We start from the raw sequence: 23,678 nt of genomic DNA on the forward strand, positions 1-23,678 counted from the left end.
ACATTATCAGCTGTGTTACAGCCCGATCATATTATCATTACAAAATAAAATAAAAAATTCCTTCCAGTAGAACCTTAGAGACCAACTAAGTTTGTTCTTGGTATGAGCTTTCGTGTGCATGCACACTTCTTCAGATACCTCATACCAAGAACAAACTTAGTTGGTCTCTAAGGTGCTACTGGAAGGAATTTTTTAATTTTATTATGTTTTGACTATGGCAGACCAACATGGCTACCTACCTGTAACATATTATCATTCTTATCCTTATCCTCACATTATCCCCCATGTTTGATTGATACAGCTGTAAGAACATATGAAGAGCCTGCTGGATGAAGAGCCTGCTGGATCCTCTTCTCACAATGGCTAAGCGGAAACCTGCAAGGAAGAGCCCTCTCCCACCCTCTGGTTTCCAGCAACTGCCTCCAGCTGTGGAAGAAGAGCCAAGTTAGTTGCCATTGTCTAATCCTATTTTACAGCTGTTGAGGTTGGTGGCCATCACTGCCTCTGGTGGGAGCGAATTCTGTAAGCAGATCATCATCTTCATGATGGAGAGGATGCTTGGTCTCCATGTGACTTTACCCTGTCTCTTATGGTACGAGGCACTCTGAAGGCAGCTTCCTCCACAGAACCTTATTTATTGTATACAGTGGTACCTTGGGTTACATACGCTTCAGGTTACATACTCCGCTAACCCAGAAATAACGCTTCAGGTTAAGAACTTTGCTTCAGGATAAGAACAGAAATTGTGCTCTGGCGGCACAGCGGCAGCGGTGCTTCAGGTTAAGAACAATTTCAGGTTAAGAACGGACCTCCAGAACGAATTAAGTACGTAACCAGAGGTACCACTGTACACATAACTGAATTACACCTTTATTTCTACAATTGGCATAAGTACTCCACTATACGTGCTTTTTTTGTTTCATGTATTGTCTATTTTACTCACATGCTGCCTTTTTGAAAAACCACTAAACTTTTTTTTTCCGGGGGGGGGGGGGTGGTCATGTTAAGCACACTTCTTTAAAAGGAGCAAATGACATAGTGTTGTTTCATTATCTGCTTCTTTTATTTCACAAAATTTATACACTGCTTAATTGCAAACAGAACCTCTAAGTAGCTACAGGAAAAAAACAAGAAATTGAAACATTAAAAGTGTCAGAATGTACTTGTAGTATGAACTCTAGGCTATTGGATTTGTAAGGTGCTTGGGGCAGAGACTGCCTTGTTCATTCCTGACCTTATGCAAGCTACTACAGTACCATTTTTTGGGGTGAACAGCAGAGTTTTTTTAAAAAATAAAAATAAAAATGCTTCCAGTGAATGAACTGACAAATGAATTAATTGAATAAATGTTTAATGTAGAGACAGAAGGTGCTTAGTCAATTATGAGCTTAATCAACTTCACAAATGCAAACATAGACCTGAAATCTGAAACATGCAATGGAAGAGTATAGTAGGATGCCCAGGCTGGGCAGAAGCTGGAGCTTTTATTCTCTGTTTTTTCCCTCTGGATGATCCTTAGCAGGCAGTGGTGGTGTAAAGGCCCTGCGCCAGGGGCCCAAGCCTCACAGGGATTTCTGACTGGAAGGCCTTCAGAGCCCTCTGGTACGATTTCTGGTCTTGGAAGGTGGAGAGGTGTGGACATATCTGGGGGGAGATGAGATGGACATTGGTCAAATTATCGTTGCTGCAATGATTTTTTTAAATTTAATTTTATAATGTACATGAAACAGAGAAAACAATTATAATGATGGAAATTAAAAGATGAAAAACAAAACTATAAAATAAGCACATTGAATAAGCAAGGGACGCGTGTTCTGTTTCATCGTCTGAGGCGAATCGGTAAAGTAGCTGCTCTGCTGTTGCCTCGCTTAACTGGGTTGTGTGCCACTTGCCTGCGAAGCGGCAGCAGTAGCTTCCACTGAGAGCTTGCAAGATTTCACCAGAAGCCAGTGCTGCTGCTGCTGCTGCCAGTGGTGGGGTTGGGCAGGGTCCCCATGGGGTTGCTGCCTCTTGGCCTTTTGCCACCTTAGGCGGTTTCCTTACCCCACCTGACGGGTGGGCAGGTCCTGAGAATGAGTACACTTGCATTGGGTTGAATGAGAAAGTCCAAGCCATCAACGAAAAAAGCAAGGATAAAAGTTGCCTTCACATAAATATTATTATTATTATTATTATTACTATTTTGCAGGCTGCTGCTGAAGGTTGTCTTGAAATGATGTTTCCACTGTATATGTAATAAAGGAATGCCAAATCATATAGAAAGGTTCTAGTCCCTGCCAAAATATCAAATTATGCGTAAGTTTTTTCTATTGTATTCCAATATGAATGGTACCAAGTGTCCCATGTAAGATTTGGGGGCTGTTTTCCACTGAGTTGCAATTACTATTTGAGCTGCCATGATATTATTATGCTTACTACTACTACTACATCTTTTTTCTTAAACAAAGGAACTTACAAACATTAATTAAAACCAACATAAAACAAAGTTAAAGCTAAAATCTGAGGAACCTCCATATTCACAAAAAAGGCAGGACTAAGACATCCGACTCAGAGGCCATAAATGAGCCATGGAAGACAAGCATATATTTGTGAAACTTTTCAGGTGGGTTTTCGATGTGTATCTACTACCTTCTTTTTTACAGCACAAAGCGGTGAACCTTTTCCAGTCTGAGGGCCACATTCCCTTTCGGGCAAGCTTTCATGGACCACATCACAGTGGTGGGTGGGGCCAGAAGCAAAAGTGGGTGGAGCAATGGATGAGTGGGAGCTTACTGAAAGCTGCTTTGAGTTAATTGTATGGGAAAAGTGACTAAATAATAATAATGATGATATTAATACTGCTGCCACGTAACATTTACATTTGTTGCTCCACCCACTTTTGCCTCTGGGCCCACCCACCACCTGCATGTGGCCCTGGAAGCTTGCCCAGAGTGGATGATGGCCCTCTGACTGAAAAATGTCCTCCACTCCTAAGTCAGGCAGAATGAGGAGCAGGTAATGGAATAGAATTGTTTCTGCCAGTGTCCCTTAAGGGTGGCTGCTAGCCAGAGTAGACAGCACTGGTCTAGATGCACCAACTTTCAACCTGGTCTGAGGCAGTTCCCTAGAAGAGGTCCAGGAGAATTAAGAGGCCGACCTGTTCTTGCATGTTTTCAATGGTGTTTCTTGCCTCTAACTATCCAATCTGCCCATGAGGCTTCCCACCCTCTGGGAATGGCTGATTAAGTCCTTTGTCTCGGGTCCATTTTGGGAACCTTATCCTACCATCATCAACAAGGCTTAATGAACTACTCCGATACCAAAGGCTAATTTTCTGATTGGCAGACGAACCTCCAGCTACAAAGATAATTGTGGACATTCAGGTATTAAGTCCTCAAATCTCATTAGAGCAGATCACTTGGCATTTTCCAAGTTAGATATCTAAATCCATAATTAGACTCCTGTATAATCAGGCTTTCTTTCTTTTTTTCTTTTTTTCCAAGGGTGAGGGTGGTGGATCTCCCTTGGCTCCCTTCGAACTAAGCAGATAGACACTGTTAGGTTCTGCATCAATGTCATTTTCAGAATAGGAATTCCCAAACTGTCTGCTGTGTATGCTAAAAAGGAGGCATTGTTAGAGCCTTAATAATTAGAATAATGTAAGCCCAAGGCGCCATTCATAGAGGGGAGTCTCTGTTGCATCTCTGCATGAGTCCCTGATCTGGCCCGGGCTCCTTTTTGTCAGGAATCACACCCAGTGCATGCTAAGAAAAGAGGAGTCAGGTAGTGGTCGTGGGTAATTGGGAGTCGTGGGGAAGAAGGTAGGGAGGCCAACTGAAGGTGGAGTCAGAGACAATGACAGGTGCAGCCACCACCCCCCATCTTCCTCCAGCTGGTCCTCATCTACCTGCCTTCTTACATCTAGTCCAGGAGTGGCCCTTGTCTGTCAGCTTCCTCCCCCTTTGTCTCATGACAATATCAAGAGAGCTCTGCTGGATCAGTCCAATGGCCCATCTAGTCCAGCATCCTGTTCTCACAGTGGCCAACCAGATGACTCTGTTTGAAACCCTCAACCAGAATCCAAGCACAAGAGCAATCTCCCTTCCTGTGATTCCCAGCAAACAGTACTCAGAAGCATTACTGCCTCTGACCATAGCCATCATGGCTAGTAGCCATCAAAAACCTTCTCCTCCATGAACTTGTCTAATCCTCTTTTAAAGTTGTGTAGGTTGACAGCCATCACTGCCTCTTGTAGGAGTAAGTTCCATAGTTTAAATATGTGCTGCGTGAAGCAGTACTTCCTTTTATCTGTCCAACTTCACTGGATGTCTACGAGTTATCAGGGTGGCCCTTGTAGAAACTGGCAGGGAGGTGGATGTGGAGAAATGTTTTCAAGGCAATAGATGAAAAAGGCAACCGTCAGGCTTAGTATGAGCAGCCAGCCTGGTGGAAAGCCTCTAATACAGACTAACACAGTGAATCACATCCAGCCATGAAACGCTGCTGGAAAGGCAGTGGTGGGAGAAAGTGGAAACTCTTTTACTCTGGCCAGATCATGCTGATCAGAAAGCACCAGATAGCAGTCCTATTGTTGTTGTTTTGGTACAATAAGGTCTGAAAAGGTTAGGTTTATGTGAGCATCTGTGAGCCTTTCAGCAGTAGATACTCTCTGGCTCCTGGGTCTGCCAAATAATCTTCGTGCAAATCAGTCCAGTTGTAATTCCCACATTATACTCTTGTTTGAAATTTCTCAGAGGCAGTTTTTTCTTTGAATTTGTATGATCTGGTTTGATTCTTGGGAGCAAAATGCCTGCCTGGGCACGAACATTCCTAGTCTCAGCACCAGAGAGGAATAATGCCATTTATTTATTTCTCTGAAAAAAAATGAGAGCTTCTCTCATTATTAGGGGCACTTGAAAAGTATGGATTAATCCCAGGTCAGTCGTTAAAGCCACAGCAAGGGAACATGAGGTTAGAGGTCTGTATCTGACAGCAGAAAGCGACAGGATTGTGCATTAAAACTGTCAGACCCTAATCACCCCTTGTTCTGCTTCTAAACTCTGTATTGGAAAATAAAATGACATTTACTCCGTAACCCTTCTCTCCCCAGCTGTGACACACACATGTATATACCCTGCCAAATGTGTAGGTGGGATCCTGAACTCCACAGCTCTGGCTGCTTTGATAGTGGACACAAACCACCCGTCTTTTCTTAACACAGGAATGTGGAGGTGGGCTTTTTTCACTGACAACAACATTGCTGTGCAATGCCTACCCTGCAGAAATGGGAGAGCCCCATCAGCATTGAAGTCATGCCTGTTTAGACAACTGTTCCCCTGACTTCCCAACTTGACCTGAACCTCCTCATTGAATAATTTCAATTTTTGCATTGTTTTGCTATGCTGTTTAAAGGTTTGTTGTATTCTAAACTTTAATTTTTGATGTTTTAAACATTCTGACAGAATTCTTTTCTTGTATATTTTAATTACATGCAGATTTATTATTTACCAGTGGTTTTACACTTTTAAACTTCTTAGAAGCCTTTTTGGCATGCAAGTGATATATAAATTAATTGTTGTCATCATTCTGACCATGGCTTCACTGTGATTGTCGGCTTTCTTCACTGGAAAATCCCATAGAACATTCAGGAATCCATCAGGTTCCATCAGTCTCCTGGGAGATGGACCTTCCAAACAGGTCTACCACCCTTACAAGGGGTATGATTGCCACCATCAATCCAAATTTTGCCAGATGGTGCTCAGACCATGGCAGTGTGGCACCAGCACCCTATACCTTCAAGCCATCCCTCACATCACTCTGAGAAGAGACTAAATCATGTCTGGCTCAGTGTTTTAGATAGATGACAATTTGAGACAGTGTAATGGTTTCCATGAAGACTGTGAAGTCCTGAGATGGTCTAGCAACAGCCTCTGCATGGATGTTAAATTCACCCAGGATCATTGATCATAGGTGGGCAGAGTCAATCACCTGTCAATGACATTGATGGTTGCCATGATATTAGCAGTGGAGGTTGCACTCAGGCTGGTTGTGTAGGAAGTTCCCAGCTAGGATTAGCTGCCCATCAGAGTTCCCAGTTCTCTGGAGTCCTGTGGATCCCAGTAAGGCTAGGACTCTAAGAGGCCAGTTTGAATACAAACAGATTAGATTCCATGGAAACCCCTAGTGTTAGGGCCAGAACAAAGTATCAGGAGCATGAAACACATCCATAACCCACCCCTGTACTTAAAAAATAACAACAGTTGTAGCAAAATAATGCTTTAAAATGGTAAAACAAGCACATCCCAGGTTCGGATAAGACTCCGTCAGTCAATATTTGTGGTTTTATTTTTCAGGAAGTCTAAACTTGTTGCTGGCTTTGGAACAAGGACATTTGAGGGTGCCTAGCATGGAGAGCTTTTGACTTCTGATGAAATTTCTGCAGGATTTTAGCCACTCTCATACACATTTCAAGGGTTGGACTAGAATGCTCTTTGAATCCCCTCCAATACTCTGATTCTATGATTCAACACCAAATCCAATAATCTCCTCAAGTACATTATGAAAATAAACTTTTGTGTGTGTAAATAATGTGTATAACATTAATCATGATTTGGGAGCAACCTATAGCTGTCAACCCTCCCTGCTGTTTCCCAATGCTATAATAAGGGAATTTCCCATAAAAAAGGGAAATGTTGACAGGTATGGAGCAACCCCCCTCCCCAAAACCAGGCATTCTAGTATGTAACTGAGTCAAAGTACAACTGCTTCTCCTCAGTGGCCATGCCATGCACCCGGGGGGCGGGGCGGGGCGAGCTGTTGCGCACGGGGTCAGCGAGGCGAGCACCCCGCAGTGTGCCTTTTGTCACCCCCCTCATGGATGACACCTGGGGTGCACCGCTCCCACTGCCCCCTTCCTACGCCCCTGCTTCTCCTCTTGCCCACCCCATCAGAGATTTAACACCTATACACCAGGGTGGGGTGGGAGTCACTTAAGAAGCCAGTGTGGTCTGGTAGTTTGAGTATTGGTCTAGGACCCAGGAGACCAGGGTTCAAATCTCCACTTGGCCATGAAGCTCACTGAGTAATCCTGGGCCAGTCACTGTTTGTCAGCCTAACCTACCTCACAGGGTTGTTGCGGGGATTAAATGAGGAGGGGGAGAACTGTGGATCACCTTGAGATCCATGGTGGAAAGGTGGGATGTAAATGTGATAAATACAGGCAACTCCCTCTTTGCGCGGGAGTTGTGTTCTGGTTCATTGTGCACGTCAGCAGTCGTGTGTAAGCCCATCCCACCTCTGCCCTCTTCTGGGGCCAAAAACGATGCGAGCGTCAGTGGTCACATGTCAAACAGACATGCACAGAATGGTCACCGCCCGTAAATTAAACTCTGCTACTGCACAGTAAGAATGAATACAAAATCTCCCCCTAAAGAAAAACCAGAAGCGGTGTTTTGCTTTTGTTTTACCTGGGAGAGGAACGCAAAAATCTAGGAAAATCGCTCCTCTAGGTAGGTTTGCGAATTTTTATATTGGATCATTCCTATACAAATTGACCTGACTTGCCACCCTTAGCCTGATGTGCAAATCTGATCTTAAGTATGCACCAGGAATCACAGTTACGACAGGCTTAAGGGCAAACACACATGCAAGTGGTGTGATTTGGCCTTCCCTAGACCATGCCAATCCAGGAGAGCTGGGAATGGTGTGCTCTGAATATTTTGTGCCAAATTCCCTTCCGATGTCTCAATGCATGAGGAAGATGCACAGCCAGACAGAAAACATTGAAATGGTGATGTGCCCCTCACCCCACAAAACTAAACAAAACAAACCTCTCTTATCCACAGAAAAAGTAGCAGATTGTGAAGATAAGCCAAGCTAAATCCTGACTCGGTGATGTGCTAGCTTTCCCAGGGCGGTGAGTTTTTGATGTGGCTGGTAATGCTCAAGCACAACTTCTCGCCTCCTGCATACCATGAGCGTTCCCCCTGAATGCATACATTGCTCTGGAGTGCTTGAGGCCCTCTGCCTCTGGCCTCATAGGGCTGGCACTTGTTGTGAGTGTTTTGTTGCTGTTGTTGTTAAAGCACCTACTAATTTGAGTTTCTTCCATGGCAAACCCATCTCTTATTTTTGTGGCCTGGGGGAGTTTAAAGACACGAGGCCTTTATCGGAGAAGGGAACAACAGTCTAGCCCCTGGAACCCGGAAACACACAGATGTGCTCAGGTACACACCCTATGCCACATCTCTCTGTATACACACACACACACACACACACACACACACACACGGATGCAAATGATATCAGCAAAAGCCATCACTTGTGAGGCTTGGCAGAAAATAATGAGAAACACTAAATCTTTTATAAGGTCAACACTCGAGCAGCTGTCAAACAAGAAAAGATTTTAGCGGGAAAGGCGGGAGGAAAAAAAAAACTTCCATCGCCTCATTAAGCCCTACAAGCCTGGGCCTGGCGTGGTGAGGAGACGCCGGGGCGCCTCCGTTTTGTGTCAGTAATTTGTGGCGGAGGAGGCGGAGGTACCGTGCAACAGCCAGCGCCGAAGGGGCCTAGGGGGAAGCTGGGGGATCGTTAGCGCGCCAGGCACGGCCTCGGTTCCTAATTGGAACCATTGGGCATTATCAACGGAGATTTTGCTTCGGATGCCTGACAGCTAGCGTGGCCCAGAATGATCGCCCACTTGTCAGTGTAAAAGACCATTAAAAACAGACCATTTTGATTTAATTGGAGGCGGTGCGCTGGGGGGCTCAGGTGAGGAGCCTTATCAGCTGATGGCGGCTGCGGAGGCCCTTTTTAAAAAAATCCTTGGTATTGATGTGTTCTCAGCCTTCTCTACACCCCCCCCGTCCCTTCAAAACCCCCTCCTTTTCATAAACTGTCTGGGAGTGAAAGATCGGTCTCCATCACGCCAAGAGCCACCTTCAATAGGGTTGTCAACAAATGCTGTGACAAGTGGCAGAGAGCGTGGTAGCAGGTATTTAAAAATATATATATTTGAGAAAGCTGATGTTATCTCTGTGTGCAACAGAACTAAACTCAGGAAAAGTACACGTGATCAGAGGGCCAACATTGGTCAGTCCCTCTCTCAACTGTACCCTTTTTGGCACCTGATAGAAGTATTTTTGTTTAGGCAAACCTATTATAATCTATTGCATTCATATCCCACCACTTCCCCCAATGAGTTCACGGTGGCATACATGGTTTGCCCCTCCTCATTTAATCCCCACAATAACCCTGTGAGGTAGGCTAGGCTGAGAGGTAGTGACTTGCCCCAAGTGAATGGGGATTTGAACCCTGGTATTTCAAGAATTAGTCCAACATTCCAACCATTATGGTGCACTGACTCAGATGTTTAGAAAGTTGGTGTGAATTTAATCTGCTATTTTGTCTAAATTTTATGAAATAAATAATAGTGAATAATGCCAGAACTTGAGTGTGGAAGTTTCTGGGTAGAAGAAAGGCAGTACTTGTTCACACTTATACTATGGAATTCGCTCCCTCAGTAGATAGTGATGGTCACCAGGTTTGGATGGCTTTAAGAGAAGGTTGTACCAATTAATGAAGGATGATGCTATTGATCACTAATGTGGCCCCTGCAAGGTTGCCTAGAAGGTAATGCCGCCTTTGGGCTGAAACGGACTCCTCATCCCTGAAACAAGAGGCCTGTGAGGCCTGTCCCTGCAAACAGGACACATTGACTGCCTCATGTGTTCCCTCAATATCCACAAACTCCCCTTACGAACTTTTTATATGAGATGGCTTGTCAGTGAGTCCCCCTCTGAAATGGTTCCGTCATTTAGAAAGAACAGAAAATGCAAAATCCCAACAGTAAGCAAGGCAACCTATACTGACCCACCGTGTAGCAACTCCAACTCATTTTAAAACAAAACAAAACAAAACAAAACAAAACAAAACAAAACAAAACAAAACAAAACAAAACAAAACAAAACAGACTTTTCTGACATGACAGGCCCAGGAGGATGGTGTGAGCTCTGCTTGTTGACTGAGTTCTAAAATATCACACCCTTCCTTCTAAAAAAATTGAGGAAATGTAAAATACATTGTGTGTGTGTGTGTGTGTGTGTGTGTGTGTGTTTCTCTCTGTGTTAAACCTCCATTGTTTGTTTTCAGGAAGAATGCGGCTGTGAGTTAATATCAGATCCTGCAGTAGGTGTCAAATTCTGATGACTAGGATTGTTCTGGAAAAGTTGATAGAGTGGATGATTCCACCTCCCTCATCCATGATCCAATTGTGGATGAGGAGGCTGATTTGGTCTGTACCACTGAGATTTGAATGAATGAGCAGCGTGGAGTTGGTCTCAGCCAGCGGTGCCCACCTGGGTACTCAGTACAGCATCAGGGCAAACTTGAGGATTCAAGAAGGGGAGTTGCTGTGGTCTATAAAGATTATTGTATCTGGGAGCTTGATTCCGATGTTACAGCAAATGACTCTCAAGGGGTGTCCAGAACATTGTCTAGTCCTGTTGAATTGGATGAGTTTCAGGTGGTAAGGTTTGAGGATGTGGGCAAGGTACTCAGGTCAGTCAAGACAACCACATGTACAATGGACCCTTGCCACTCTTGGCTGATAAAACTAGCAGAGAGGAGACAGCTGGCTGAGCCAGGAAGGTGATGAATGCCTCTTTGTGAGACAGAGAGGTCCCTGCCTGCTTGAAGGAGGCAGTAGTAAAACCACTCTTTAAGAAGCCCTCCCTGGATTTGGAAAATCTAAGTAATTACCAGCCACTTGACAATCTCCCTTTCTTGGGCAAAACTCTTGAGTGGGTGGTCATGGACCAGATGGAGGCACTCTTGGAGGAAACTGATTTTCTACATACATGCCAATTGGGATTTAGGCCTGGTTTTGGCACAGAAACCACTTTGGTCACCCCGTATTAAGTCAGGAGAGATATAAGGGAAATGTGTCACTATCAATTGTCCTCGTCTCCTAGCAGCTTACAATGCCATCAACCATAGCATCCTTCTGGAGCAACTACCCAAGCTGTGGGTGGGTGGCACTGATTTGCAGCAGTTCCAGTCCTACCTGACAGAGGGTGATGCTTAGGGAATGCTCTTTGGTCCTGTGGAGCCTTTAATGTGCGGGTTCCTCTAGATTAAATTTTATCCCCTATGCTGTTTAACATCTACATGAAACCACTGAGTGGGATCATCTGGAGCTTTGGAGTACATTGTCAGCAACATGCTGACGACACACAGCTCTACTCCTTTACAACTGCAAGTGAGGCAGTGGATGTGCTGGACTGTGGTCCTGCCTTGGCAATGGGCTGCCAACAAACTGAAGCTCAATCCAGATAAGGCACTGTTAGTGGGTGGTTCCCTAGACCAGATGGATGGAAGGTTTCCTGTTCTTGATGGGGTTACAGTCCCTCTGAATAAGTGGGTATGTAGCTTGGGGGTACTTATGTCACTTGAGGCTTGGGTCACCATGGTGGTGCAGAGTGCCTTCCATCAGCTTCTGCTGTGCCCCTAAATCAGGGGGCAGCAAACTTTTTCAGCTGTGGGCTGGTACACCGTCCCTCAGACCATGTGGTGGGCCAGACTATATTTTTTTGGGGAGGGAAATGAACAAATTCCTATGCCCCACAAATAACCCAGAGATGCATTTTAAATAAAATCACACATTCTACTCATGTAAAAACTCTCGGCACCCTAAACAGACTACCGCTCCCAGGATCCTTTGGGGAGAAGCCATGACTGGTAAGATAGTGCTTTAAATGTATGTTACAGACATATGTTACACAGAGCTTCTTTGCTTTCTTTCTTGGAGGTTGTTAGCCGGAATGGACAGGATGCTAATTTTCTCCTATTCCCAAAGAGTTATATGATGCTAAGCAATTGCTGCTGTGTCTGCACTGGCAGATATACTACAGTTCAGCAACTTTGCTAATCCAGTGCACCTTCCCCCCTCCTGTCCCTGTTAGGTCAGTGAACTGGCGGGGAGACAAGCAAGCCCCGTAGGGTCCCAGGAGGCACAAATTAGGGCTATTTTCCCGCAAAGAGACGTCCAAATAAGAACCAAATCGGAACGGCGGCATGAAAATCCTGTAAATCAAACGGTTGGCTTAATAGCATGTGCCATTATTCTGGGGCACTGGGGCCTGAACTCTGCATCCGAATGCGAAAAAATATTCAATTTGTCTAGCCTTTAGTGACTGAATGACTGTGTAATGTTACAGAGGCTTGGCCCGGAGGGCAGGAAAGGTGGACAGAGAGCAATTAAGTGGGCAGTGGGGTGGGAGGCAGGAGAAGGGTTTCCATTGCAGAGAAATCCCTCTGCATGGTCCAGGAGGATGAATGAATGGTTTGTTTGCTTGTTTATTGCATTTATATCCCACATTTTCCTCTAAGGAGTTCAAGGTGGCACACATGTTTCATCTCCCCCGTGATTTAATCCCCACAACAACCCTGTGAGGTAGGTTATAAGCTGAGTGAGGCAGTTACTTGCTAAACATCACACCCAGTGAGCTACATAGCCAACTGCAGTGTGTGTGTGTGTGTGTGTGTGTGTGTGTATGATTTGAACCCTGGTCTCCCAGATCTTTGTCTTCATTTAATCCCCACAACAACTCAGTGGGGTAGGTTACGCTGAGAGTGAGTCACTGGCCCAATGTCCCACAGTGAGCTTCATTGCTGAGTGCAAATTTGAACCCTGGTCTCCCAAGCCCTAAACTAAACACCACACCAGGCATGGGTGAAGGCAACTAGAGTGATGGGGTGGCATTAGTTTAGAGCTGTGTAAGCCTACATGCTGGCGGGACACGGGTAGTGCTGTGGTCTAAACCACTGAGCCCAGGGCTGGCTGATCAGAAGGTCAGCGGTTCGAATCCCCGCGACAGGGTGAGCTCGGTCCCTGCTCCTGCCAACCTAGCAGTTCGAAAGCGTGTCAAAGTGCAAGTAGATAAATAGGTACCGCTCCGGTGGGAAAGTAAATGGCATTTCTGTGTGCTGCTCTGGTTCACCAGAAGCGGCTTAGTCAAGCTGGCCACATGACCCGGAAGCTGCACACCGGCTCCCTTGGCCAGTAAAGCGAGATGAGCGCCGCAACCCTAGAGTCATCCATGACTGGACCTAATGGTCAGGGGTCCCTTTACCTTTAAGCCTACATGCTGCCCCCCAGACAAAGGGAAGTATTTATTCACACAGTGCATAGCTTAGGAATGCAGAAGCTTTTACAGCCCAAGGGCTGCATGCCCCTTGGAGCAACCTTCCGTGGGCAGGAGGGGCATGTGTTAGTGGTGGGTGGGGACAGTGGCAAATGTGGGCGGAGCAATGGATGCAAATGTTATCTCTGTGCAGTGGGCTAGGTTCTATACACACCCACCCCTACTCTCTATCCAGGGAAGCAAGAGGCATTTACAAAATTCAAGAACACAAAAAGGAAGGTGTAAAGAGCAGTTGGTAGGGCATGTGATCTGGAGAGAGACCTGAGGGCCCCACAGAAAGGCCCTGAAGGCCTGAGGCTCTCCCAGACAAAACTATGGATTAGATAACATGACCAATCACCAACTTGCATGGGAGTAAACTCCTAGGGGGCCGAGGGGGCTTCAGCCCCCCCCTAAAATATTTGAGGAGGCTGGCCCCTCCCAAAATGATGGGCATTGCCATTCGAATGGTGTGCGTGCACTGTGTCCTCCAATATTTTATTCAAGTTGGCACCCTTGTCAACTTGGATGGCTTTGGAAGATGGAGCCATGGAGGTTATGGCTATCAATGGTTATTAGGAACTGGCAGACTCACTATATCCTGGACTGAGCATGGAGATCTTTGTGGGAGTCACTGATAGCAGTCCCTGATGGCTTGAATGTGCAACTCATATCCACCAGGAGCCATGCATTCAGTATGGTGGGCCCGGTCTCATGGAACTCCCTCCCAGTTGAGGTCAGACAGGTCCCCTCCCTAGAGAAATGCCAGTAGCTACTGAGACTTTTTAAGTATTATTTCAGCAGGCATTTTAATTTTAACTCATTATTTCAATTGATTATTATTTTTTTAAAAAAATTCTCACTATATTGAATTTCTCACACTCTGCTCAGAGATGATTGTAGTTAACTGGTATATATAAATGGTCTAAATAAAAACGAAATAAAATCAGAGCAGTGCAGCTCTGAATACCCGTCACTGGGAATAGGGATGGGAGGACCTGTTAGTTGCAGTTACTCATTCTTTCCCAACTTAAATTCAGTTTTCCACCTATCCACATAAGTTCGTGGAATTTTTTATTTATTTCATTTCATTTCATTTTTGGTCCAGATGAATGTAATTGGGCAAAATCAAAGATGATCTATGAACTAAAAGACTTGTAAATAATTTAGCATCTGCATTTATCAAAGAAATAGGCCTATATGAGTCAACGCATTCAAGGTCTTTCTATGGTTTGGGGAATATTACTATAGTTGAGGTCTTCCATGTTTTGGGGATCTGGCCTTTACTCAGTCTCTCTACAAAAATTTTGAAAAGGAGAAAAATTGTATCTGTTCATTAACAGGTTTTACCGGTATTTTAAAAGGCCCATGATTTTTGAAATAAAAAGTCCTCATGAAGGTTCACCAGTATTTGTATGCTAATATACAAATGACTGCAAGGCAATTTCCCATTATGTGCTTCTTTATGTTATTTTCACAGATATAGGCATTCTTACGCATGCTTAACTTGCACCATATGCATTGCCATACATCTCACTTGGCAGGACAAGTGCATTGCAAAATTCAAATAGGGCGAATTTCAGGGTATGACATCATTTCAGTTCATATCTCACTTTGGAAAACGGCAAATCGGGTAAGTTTGTTGCAAAATGTAAACTGAATAAAATCCCCCTCCACATCCATTCTGGGGAAGAACAGCAGGAGAGGGCTATTCTGACCTCTTTGTGACTTTCTCAGCGACCTCTCATTGGCCTCTATGAGAAACAGGCTAGTGAACAAGACAGCATTTTTATCTGATCCAGCAGGGCTATTTCTATGATCTGATACAGTTGTACCTTGGATCCCGAACGCCTTGGTACTCGGACGTTTTGGCTCCTGAACGCCACAAACCCAGAAGTGTTTTGGTTTGCAAATGTTCTTTGGAACCCAAATGTTCGACGGAGCTTCTGTGGCTTCTGATTGGCTGCAGGAGCTTCCTGCAGCCAATCAGAAGCCGCGCTTTGGTTTCCGAACATTTTGGAAGTCAAACGTACTTCTGGAACGGATTCTGTTTGACTTCCAAGGCATGACTGTACTAGCTTTCTGCATGTGGGGAGTATTAAAAACAGGTGAGTGTTCAAAGATGTAGGCAAGCATTGTGTGTGTGTGTGGGGGGGTCTTCTTCAATTCTTGAGGCCACATGCCTATGGTAGCCAGGATAAGAGGCAAAAGTAGGCACAGCAATTTTAACCTAGTTTCTACACACATGCACCACTCTCTATCTTCCATCCACACAAGCAGGAGGAATGATCAGACCAGTGGCAGATCTTGAGGTCTCAAATTCCAGTGGTGCCCTCTGCAACACCAAAATTTGATGCCCCTCTGCCTCATAGCCGCGGTGTCCCAACAGCACCTCTGAGGCTGCGGGCCCAGTGTGACTGAACCAGTCACACTCCCCTAAATCTACCTCTGATCAGAAAGGCAGAATAATTCTTGAGGAGGATGGAAATGAGAGCTGGTGAGGGGTGTGGCCAGTGAAGAGGCCCAAGGGCCATGTAGAAAGGCTTCAGGGGAAACACTTGGTCCCCAGGCCTGATGTTCCCCATCCCTGATGCAAACACTGCCACCACCAGGCTGATCTGGCCACAATTCAAGTGAAGAGTTTAAACCGCTTGGTTTTGTTGAACGTATCATACTGGCTCAAACCACTGCAAGCGTAAGAACAGGTGGGCAGTGGGATCAGTCGTCCAAGAAAATCTGGGCTTCCTCTCCTCTCTTGTAAGATTTGGCAAAGGGCCCGGAGGGAGTGAAGTTAGCAAGCAAAGGCTCCCAACCCCGGCTTGTGAGCGAGTGATTGCAATCTGTTTGAACAGCCCCTGGGTCGTGATCTTCCACTGACACACGCTGCTGCGGCAGACCCCACACTGACAAGTAGCTGGGATAAATTATTACTGACATATGCAAATTGATATGCAGATGAAGGCAGGGGCATAAGTGGAGTACAACGAGGCCGAGGCAAAGGGGGGGGGGGAGAAAGTTAAAAAACCCAGCCTCACTCTTTTCTGATCAAAGCACTGTGCTTGTGATGGCATGGTGGCCATTGCCGGAATCTGCAAACCCCTTTTTCTGTCCTGAGAGTAGCATTAAACAGGAAGCTGGGATGTGTGTGTATGGAATTGCAAATATATGACACCCCTACTCCTGGGACGGCCACTTGATCATCAGCAAAAGTGAGAACAACGAGGGCAGAGGTTTCCATTAAAAATGTGCATGTGCTAATTTACAAGGCATAGAGGTAAATGTAGAAGTACAGTGGTACCCCGCTAGACGAATGCCTCGCAAGACGAAAAACTCGCTAGACGAAGGCATTCGTCTAGCGGAAGGCTGCCCCGCAAGACGAAAAAGTCTATGGGGCTGCCTCGCAAGACGAAAAATTTTCGTCTTTTTTTTTCCGTTTTGCGGAGCGCGGCTGTCATTGCCGCTCCGCAAGACGAAAAACCCGCTAGACGAAAATTTTCGCAGAACGAATTATTTTCGTCTAGCGGGGCACCACTGTAAATGGCTATCATTTCAACAGACACATTTGCCCAGAATAGAGAAGAGGATGTGCAGTGAAACTGTGTCCCTGCTCAGGCTGCTGTTGAGATGCTGCTGATAGGTGATGCACGATTTCGAGGCTCTCCCTGCTTTTGGTTCTTTATCTCTAAACTAGTTTTAGACACGGCATCTCTTTACACACAATGGGGAGGGCAACCTCCAGCCCAAATTGGCCCCCCAGGGGTCCAATTTGGCCCATGAGGCTATTTTGCTCAAACCACGCCAACCTGTCCATCAGGTAGCATCACTGGGAAATGGGAAGAAAGGCGAGGATCAGTTCTATATTGCCTGCATCTACCAGTTCCCCGCAAGGGACTGGTGCATGCATCTAAAGTGGGAAGATTTAGCCCTAACTTCTCAGCTGGTAAGCAAGAGCTTAAGTCCTCCTCAGGCCCCTGCAGAGAGCAGGGCAGAAGTCTCCACTCATCAGCTGACAAGATGAGAGTTCAATCCTGCTGGGTGCTATTTTGTCAGCCCTACCATAAGATGTTGGGGATTGAGCCTGGGACATTCTTTATGCAAGGCGAATGCTCAGAAAATTAAGCAATAGCACTTCCTAAACAGAGGAATGTGGCTTATGTTGAATCAGATCCTTGGTCTCTCTAGCCCAGTGCTGCCTACACTGTCTGGTATTGCCACATTAAGGTTTCAGACAGGAAGTCTTTCTCAGCCACACCTGGAGATGTTGAGGACTGAACATGGGACCCTCTGCACATGAGGCAGATGGGCAGACCTTTCCAGAGGTCTGGGTAATGTTAAGGTGCAAGCCAACTCTTCAGGAACTCTGTGATCAATGCTATGTTCACAAGTGAGTCAAGGCGACAAGTCTGTTTGTGTCTCCAACGTACCTTCTGAAAGTGGGGCATTTTCCAAAGAGGATCTGCCTTCATCGGAGGCAGGAATTTCCTGAACAGCGTCGTGCGCGTGTCATATGTCTTTCCTCTGCGTGTCTAAAAACAAGTACGACACACAGATTAATGTGCTGCCAACCAGAGCGTTGCTGCAGCAGAGATTCTCTTGTGTTGCATCAAATGACAAGGACCTAAGAGAACACCAGAAGAAACTGGCTGCTGGATCAGGTCAAAGGACAATTCTAGCCTAGCATCTTATTCTCACAATGGCCAACCAGATGCCCCAATGGGAAGCCTGCAAGCAGGATGTGAGCGTAACAGCTCTCTCCATTTGTGATTCCTAGCAACTGGGATTCACAGGCAGCAGAAAGGCAGAAGATAATAAGAGTCCTGTTGAATTAGGCCACTAAAAGGTGAGTCTTCTTATTCCTCCCCAAAGGATATAGGCACAGACCCACCTCTGTGGGGAGGGAGTTCCACAACTTAGAGGCTGCCACCCGCTCCAGGGTCCCCACTATTCCATGAGATTCTGAAGGTGGTGGATCTACCATGAAAGCCCCCTCTGCTGATCCTAACACCCAAGGAAGTCTGTAGGGAAGGAAGTGGTCTTTCAGATATTTGGGGCCTAAGTTGTTTACAGCTTTAAACACCAACACAAGCTCCTTAAGTTGGGCCTGGAAATGAACAAGCAACATACCTCCAATCTTTCATCATGGAGCCTGGCAAAACCAACATATCTTCAACCAGTTGCTGGAAACCACAGTGTGCTCCTGCTTAAAGATTTCCCACTGAGGCATCTGGTTGGCACTGTCACAACAGGATGCTAGACTAGATGGGTCATTGGCCTGATCCAGTAGGCTCTTCTTATGGAGACCTATTGTGATAGCAAAATCTCCATACCCAGGCAGTCTATCTCGGAATACCAGATGATGAGGAACAACAATTAAAGAGTTGCTGTTGCATTCAGGTCCTGCTTGTAGGCTTCCATCTGGCTGGCCACCGTGAGAATAGGACACTGGACTAGATGAGCCATTGGCCTGATCCAGCAGGCTCTTCTTAGGTTCTTATGCACCAAAGGTCTGCTCACCTTCTGCTTTTTTTCTGCCTTCTCGGCTTTGATGATGGCTCTCTGCTCGTCCATCCACATCTCTTTGTATTTGTGCTGCAATAGATCAAAGAATGGTGTGGAGGGCCTGGGGAAAAATGGGAAGAGAAAGATCTCATGGAAGACGGAATCTATAAAGGAATCCCTAATAATAAAAAACCATATAACTAGATCAAATCAAGACCCACATGTGCCCTCTAGACATTGCTGGACTCCCAACATCCTATCAGCCTAGGGGTGGGTGGATGCATCAATTTCTGTTGTCTAAGTTCCTCATTTTTCAATCATAGAATCATAGAGTTGGAAGAGACCACAAGGGCCATCCAGTCCAACCCCCTGCCAAGCAGAAGTGAAGCCACTTCTCCATAGCGCTACCTCAATTGATTTATTTCTTAAATTCTCGGGGGAAATCCACCAGCCTTTCAGTATGAATTTCGCCTAACAGACAAAACTTTTTGTGACTTTTTGACTAACATCTCCACTCGTTTTTCAATTTCTGGGTTAGCAGAGTCTGTAACCCGAGGTACCACTGTACATTCTTTCCTACATCATAATTTGTGTGTGTGTGTGTGTGTGTGTGTGTGTGTGTGTGTGTATGCACATGTTTCCCTATAATATATGCATTTTTGTAAACATTGTTTGAATAGAGAACTTCCAACCTGAAATTTGGAAAAGTGTAAATTTTGATTAACAGCTTTATTTTCATTTGAGAAACTGAATTTCCCTACATCCATCCCCAACTGGGCCAATGGTGAATGGTGATGGGAGTTGTAGTTCCCAACACTGGGAGGCCAGCAGATTGTGTGGTTGGACTACAATTGCCATCACCCCTAACCATTAGCCATGCTGACTGGGGCTGATGGAAGCTGCAGTCCAACAACATACAGAAGTGACTAGGAGTGGGTCCCTACCTAAAGTCAATGTTGGGCAGCTATAAAATGCCTTCTTCATCATAGCCAACGCTTTAAAAATAAAGAAATGGTGGAGGTTGCAGCCATTTCCCTGTCATGTATGCAAGTGGTCACTCTTCCCAAATCCCCTTCCCCTAATTTATTTTGCTCCTACCGTGAATTTTATTACTAATTATTGCACACTGCAGGCTTCAGAGGAGCCTTTGCTAATGATGTTATTGTTGGATATTCTCTCTCTGTGTGTAATAATCATTTGTTCCGGAAACAGAGAAGAACAGAGATGAAGTTTCAAGAAGTAGGGACTTCCGGCGGCGACGCCATCGCCGGGTGGTCGAAGGCTGCTTCGGGTCCGAAGCGCCTTGTCCATCCCGGGGGTTAGGAGCCGCGCTACCGCAGCGCGCGGCTCCGGTTGGGGTGCGGGAAGAGCGTCCCGCACCCTGGGCTCCCCGGCTGCGCCCGCGGAGGCTCCGAACCCTTCCCCTGCCCCCCTGTAAAGGGGGAGTGGGGGTGAAGGGACAACGGAGCCGGGCTTACGGGGATATGCCCCAACCGGGATGCAAATGCGGCGGCAAAGCCCGCGGTGAGCGTCTAAGTTCTACCTGTGAAGAATGGAGCTAAAGGAACCCGGTGGTCGTGAGTAAATAATCTTGGCAGAAATCGTGTTTTTGGAACGATCCGGGGGGAAGGAGAAAGGCAGCCTGCCTCCCTCCCTTCGAGCCTAAGAAATTAACCAATTTGAGGGATTGCTGCCACAGAACTGGTTATAAAGTATTTAAAATCGATACATGAGACTGGCAAACTTTTTTCTTGGGAAGCTAACTAGCGGAAAATATCTCTATTTAAAGTTGCGGTGTTTGCGCTCCAGCTTAGGAAAATGGCGACGAACAAAGAGACAGGAGAAGAAATATGATACCCACTTCCTCCTCCTCTGCCAGTATGCTGGGTTTCGTCCTTGAACTGGTATTGAACTCTGGACTAACAGATGAACAAAGGCTCACTGCCTTGAAGGTGGAACTACTTTACAGAAAAGTTAAAGTCTTGTGTGGGGGTCTGAAATGGAACCAACTGCCCACAGAGGAGGCTAACAAAACTTTTGACACTTTGGAAGAAAATCTTGTCAAAGAGCTGAGAGGATGGATGGAAAGATGGAAAGAAATGAGTGAGCTACTTCGGAGAAGAAATTCGCTTGTTGGGGGTGGCAGCCCCAAGGCGATGTCAAGATTTGCTATATCCAGTCCCCGAGGTGTGAGCTCGGGGGCCAGGGACAGAGAATTAAGGTATTTACAAGAAGAAAAGGAATGCTACAAAGAACCGGAGAAGCTGAGAGAGGGAGAGTTGGACACCTCGGAGCTCGTGGCAAGGAGAGCTTTGGACTATGCCTGGATCTGTGGACGTTTGGAGAGGGAAGATGCATGGAAGTTCAGTGTTGATGCCATCAGGAGAAGAAGAATGGACAGAGGGGGTGTGGGGTGATGTATTAAGCAAAATCTAAAAGTAATCTGTTATGGTACTCTGAAATTGGAGGGTGAACACTGTCAACAATAGTTTGTTTTATTATCTGTGTGAACATGAAAAGAGATATTTTAAGTTTTTATGTTATTAGCAGCAGTTCAAAGGACAGAAGAGATAGATTTGATGAGGATGATCTGTGAGGATTTATGAGGATGTAGTATAAATAAAGTCGATTTAAGTGGTTTAAGTTTATAGATTAAGACGATTAAGATTAAGATGAAGATTAAGATGAATGTTTTTCTTTATATATATAATTAAGTTTAATTTTTTAAATGAAGAGGTTAAAAAGTAGATTATGGATATAAACTCGAAGGTGAAAAGGCAGGGGAAGTCAACTGTCAAGATTGGAAAAAGAAATTTTTTTTTTGAGATGTCTAATTAAGAAGGAAAATCATGGCAATTTTTGTATTAGATGTGTAATTGTATTTGTTTAGTATGTGTATAAATGTAGGTGTGGTTAAGGTTGTATGTGGTTATAAGTAAAAATGTCAATAAATTCTTATAAAAAAAAAAAAAAGAAGTTTCAAGAAGTAGCAGAAGGCTGAGATTGTTTTGTTTATGCGAGGACATTTTCTATGGGAACTGTTCTTTGGACACGCATAGTATGACAGGAATGGTTCTGTGTAACTTGTTGTGGGTCTCTTGCTTGCTTGCACTTTGTGGTGAGAGAAGACAGTCTTGGACTCTTGTTGGACTCTAAGCATGCCTTGACCATGGCAGTGGTGAAGGTTTGAATATATTTGCTACCAATATGCTTTTATGCCTGTCAAGTAAACCTCTACACTTGACTGAATCTTTATGGCGCCCATGAGTGTTTATTGCCTACTGTGTGTACCTTCAACCCCAAAGACGCTTCCAAGGAAGGAGCTGCATTGAGATGTACCGTATTTTTTGCTCCATAAGACGCACTTTTTTCCTCCAACCGTAGAGAGGAGAGAGAAAGAGAAAGAGAGGGTGTGTCTCCTTTAAGCACCATAGATATATACCTAGCAAAAAAAAAAAAAAAAAAACCTCTCGCTTCCCATTCTGAGGAGAATCTCCCTCTTCTTTCTAGGTAAATGTGAAATTATTTCATTTTTTTTTAAAAAAATATTTTTATTCATTTTAACAATTTAAAGCAAATTACATAACAGTTAAATTTTTCATCCTTCCCCCCTCCCACTGGGGGAAGCAATTTCCCAAACCCCCCTCTCACAGGAGCAAATATTAAACATTGCAAATTTAACAACCTTAAGATGCATAGAATCATTGCTTAGGTCTGACCTGTTTTCTTAGGCCAAACATTCATCCTTTCCTCAATTTCATTGACTTCCTCAGATCCACCCCCCCTAATTGAATTCATTATCTATCCACTTTAATAGTTTTCCAATTCGGTAAATGTGAAATTATTTCAAAGCACGTCATTGAAAAGCAGCCTTTTGGTTTTGGCAAAATCTCAAAAAAGGAAGTTCTTACTTATTTTTTAAGAAAAGAACACACACACACAAACCAGCACTTCTGATATGGGCTGCCATAACACCCAGATTTCCTTGGACGTTTTTGCCGCTTTTTGAAAATTCTGCTGAGACGCCATTTTCAAGGGATGAATCCTGATGTCTGGCAGCCCTACATTTGGTTCTGAAACCCTGAACGTTCCCCGCCCAATAGACTTTGGGAAGTGGCGGCTCAGGTGAGCCAGTATGGCTTCTGTAATTCTGGGATGTCCCGTTTAAAGTGGGACAGTTGGGGGGCGGGGCAGGCGGTATGTGTTATGTGCATGATCCAATGCTATACACCCAGTGTGGCCATTCATATATAAAGAGACCATCCTTTCTGGATGTTTGGAGCTGGCCTGAAGGGGATGGTATGTCATAGATCACAGAGCTGCTGGGATCTAACTTTTTTCATGTGATCATATCTCAAGCATGTCTTATGGGCATCACCACACCCCTGATTTGGGGCCAGCTGTACCATTTGATAGGCTGACATGGCCCATTTCAGAGGGCAGCATAATGCTGATTATAATTTAAGCATGATGGGAGATGCTATTTGGATTTTCTGCTTCAAGGTATAGCAGGGATGGGGTCAGGAGAAGGGACAATCGGGTACGAGGAGCAATAGGCCAGCTGATGCCTGCCCCAAACCGCTGTTGTACTCATATCCTGATTGTGGGTTCCCTGTTGAGGTATTTGGTTCGCCACTGTGAGAACAGGATGCTGGACTTGAGGGCCCCCCCCCTCAGCCTGATTCAGCAGCAGTGCTGTCAAGTATCCCGTTTCCCCCGGGATTCTCCCTTATTTCAAGCAGTTTCCCGCTGCTCTCCCTTATTTTTTATTTCCCTTAAATTTCCCATTTTTAATGGAAGCAGCTCCTCCCCTGCTGGCCAGGGACTGGGTGGGAAGACCTCGCCTACTTGGAGAGAAAAGCCTCAGCCCTCAAAGCAAGTGGGAGCCGTTTCCCGTGCTTACAGGGGGGTGTATTCCTCCCCCTGCATCAGCCCCTATCCGTTGCCGCCGAGCCCCTCAGCCGGCCAATAGGGTTAGCTGGCAGGCAGAGCCTGGCTGCCTTTGAGCAGCTGCTGCTT

At 45.3% G+C, this 23,678-nt stretch overlaps 1 protein-coding gene across 1 annotated transcript in view; it reads right to left on the reverse strand.

Moving 5' to 3' along the window:
* Positions 1 to 1,334: 1,334 nt before the first annotated feature.
* The window catches only part of CFAP77 (cilia and flagella associated protein 77), a 39,188-nt gene continuing 16,844 nt past the window's right edge, over positions 1,335 to 23,678 (reverse strand). Inside the window, exons 3-5 of the mRNA XM_033137969.1 lie at positions 18,675 to 18,780; positions 17,585 to 17,686; positions 1,335 to 1,644 (exon numbers count right to left, since the gene is read on the reverse strand). Of these exons, the coding sequence (XP_032993860.1) occupies positions 1,516 to 1,644; positions 17,585 to 17,686; positions 18,675 to 18,780 (337 nt within the window). The 3' untranslated portion in view covers positions 1,335 to 1,515. The remainder of the gene's footprint in view (positions 1,645 to 17,584; positions 17,687 to 18,674; positions 18,781 to 23,678) is intronic.

Source organism: Lacerta agilis, chromosome Z, assembly GCF_009819535.1.
Source record: "Lacerta agilis isolate rLacAgi1 chromosome Z, rLacAgi1.pri, whole genome shotgun sequence".
NCBI lineage: Eukaryota > Metazoa > Chordata > Lepidosauria > Squamata > Lacertidae > Lacerta > Lacerta agilis.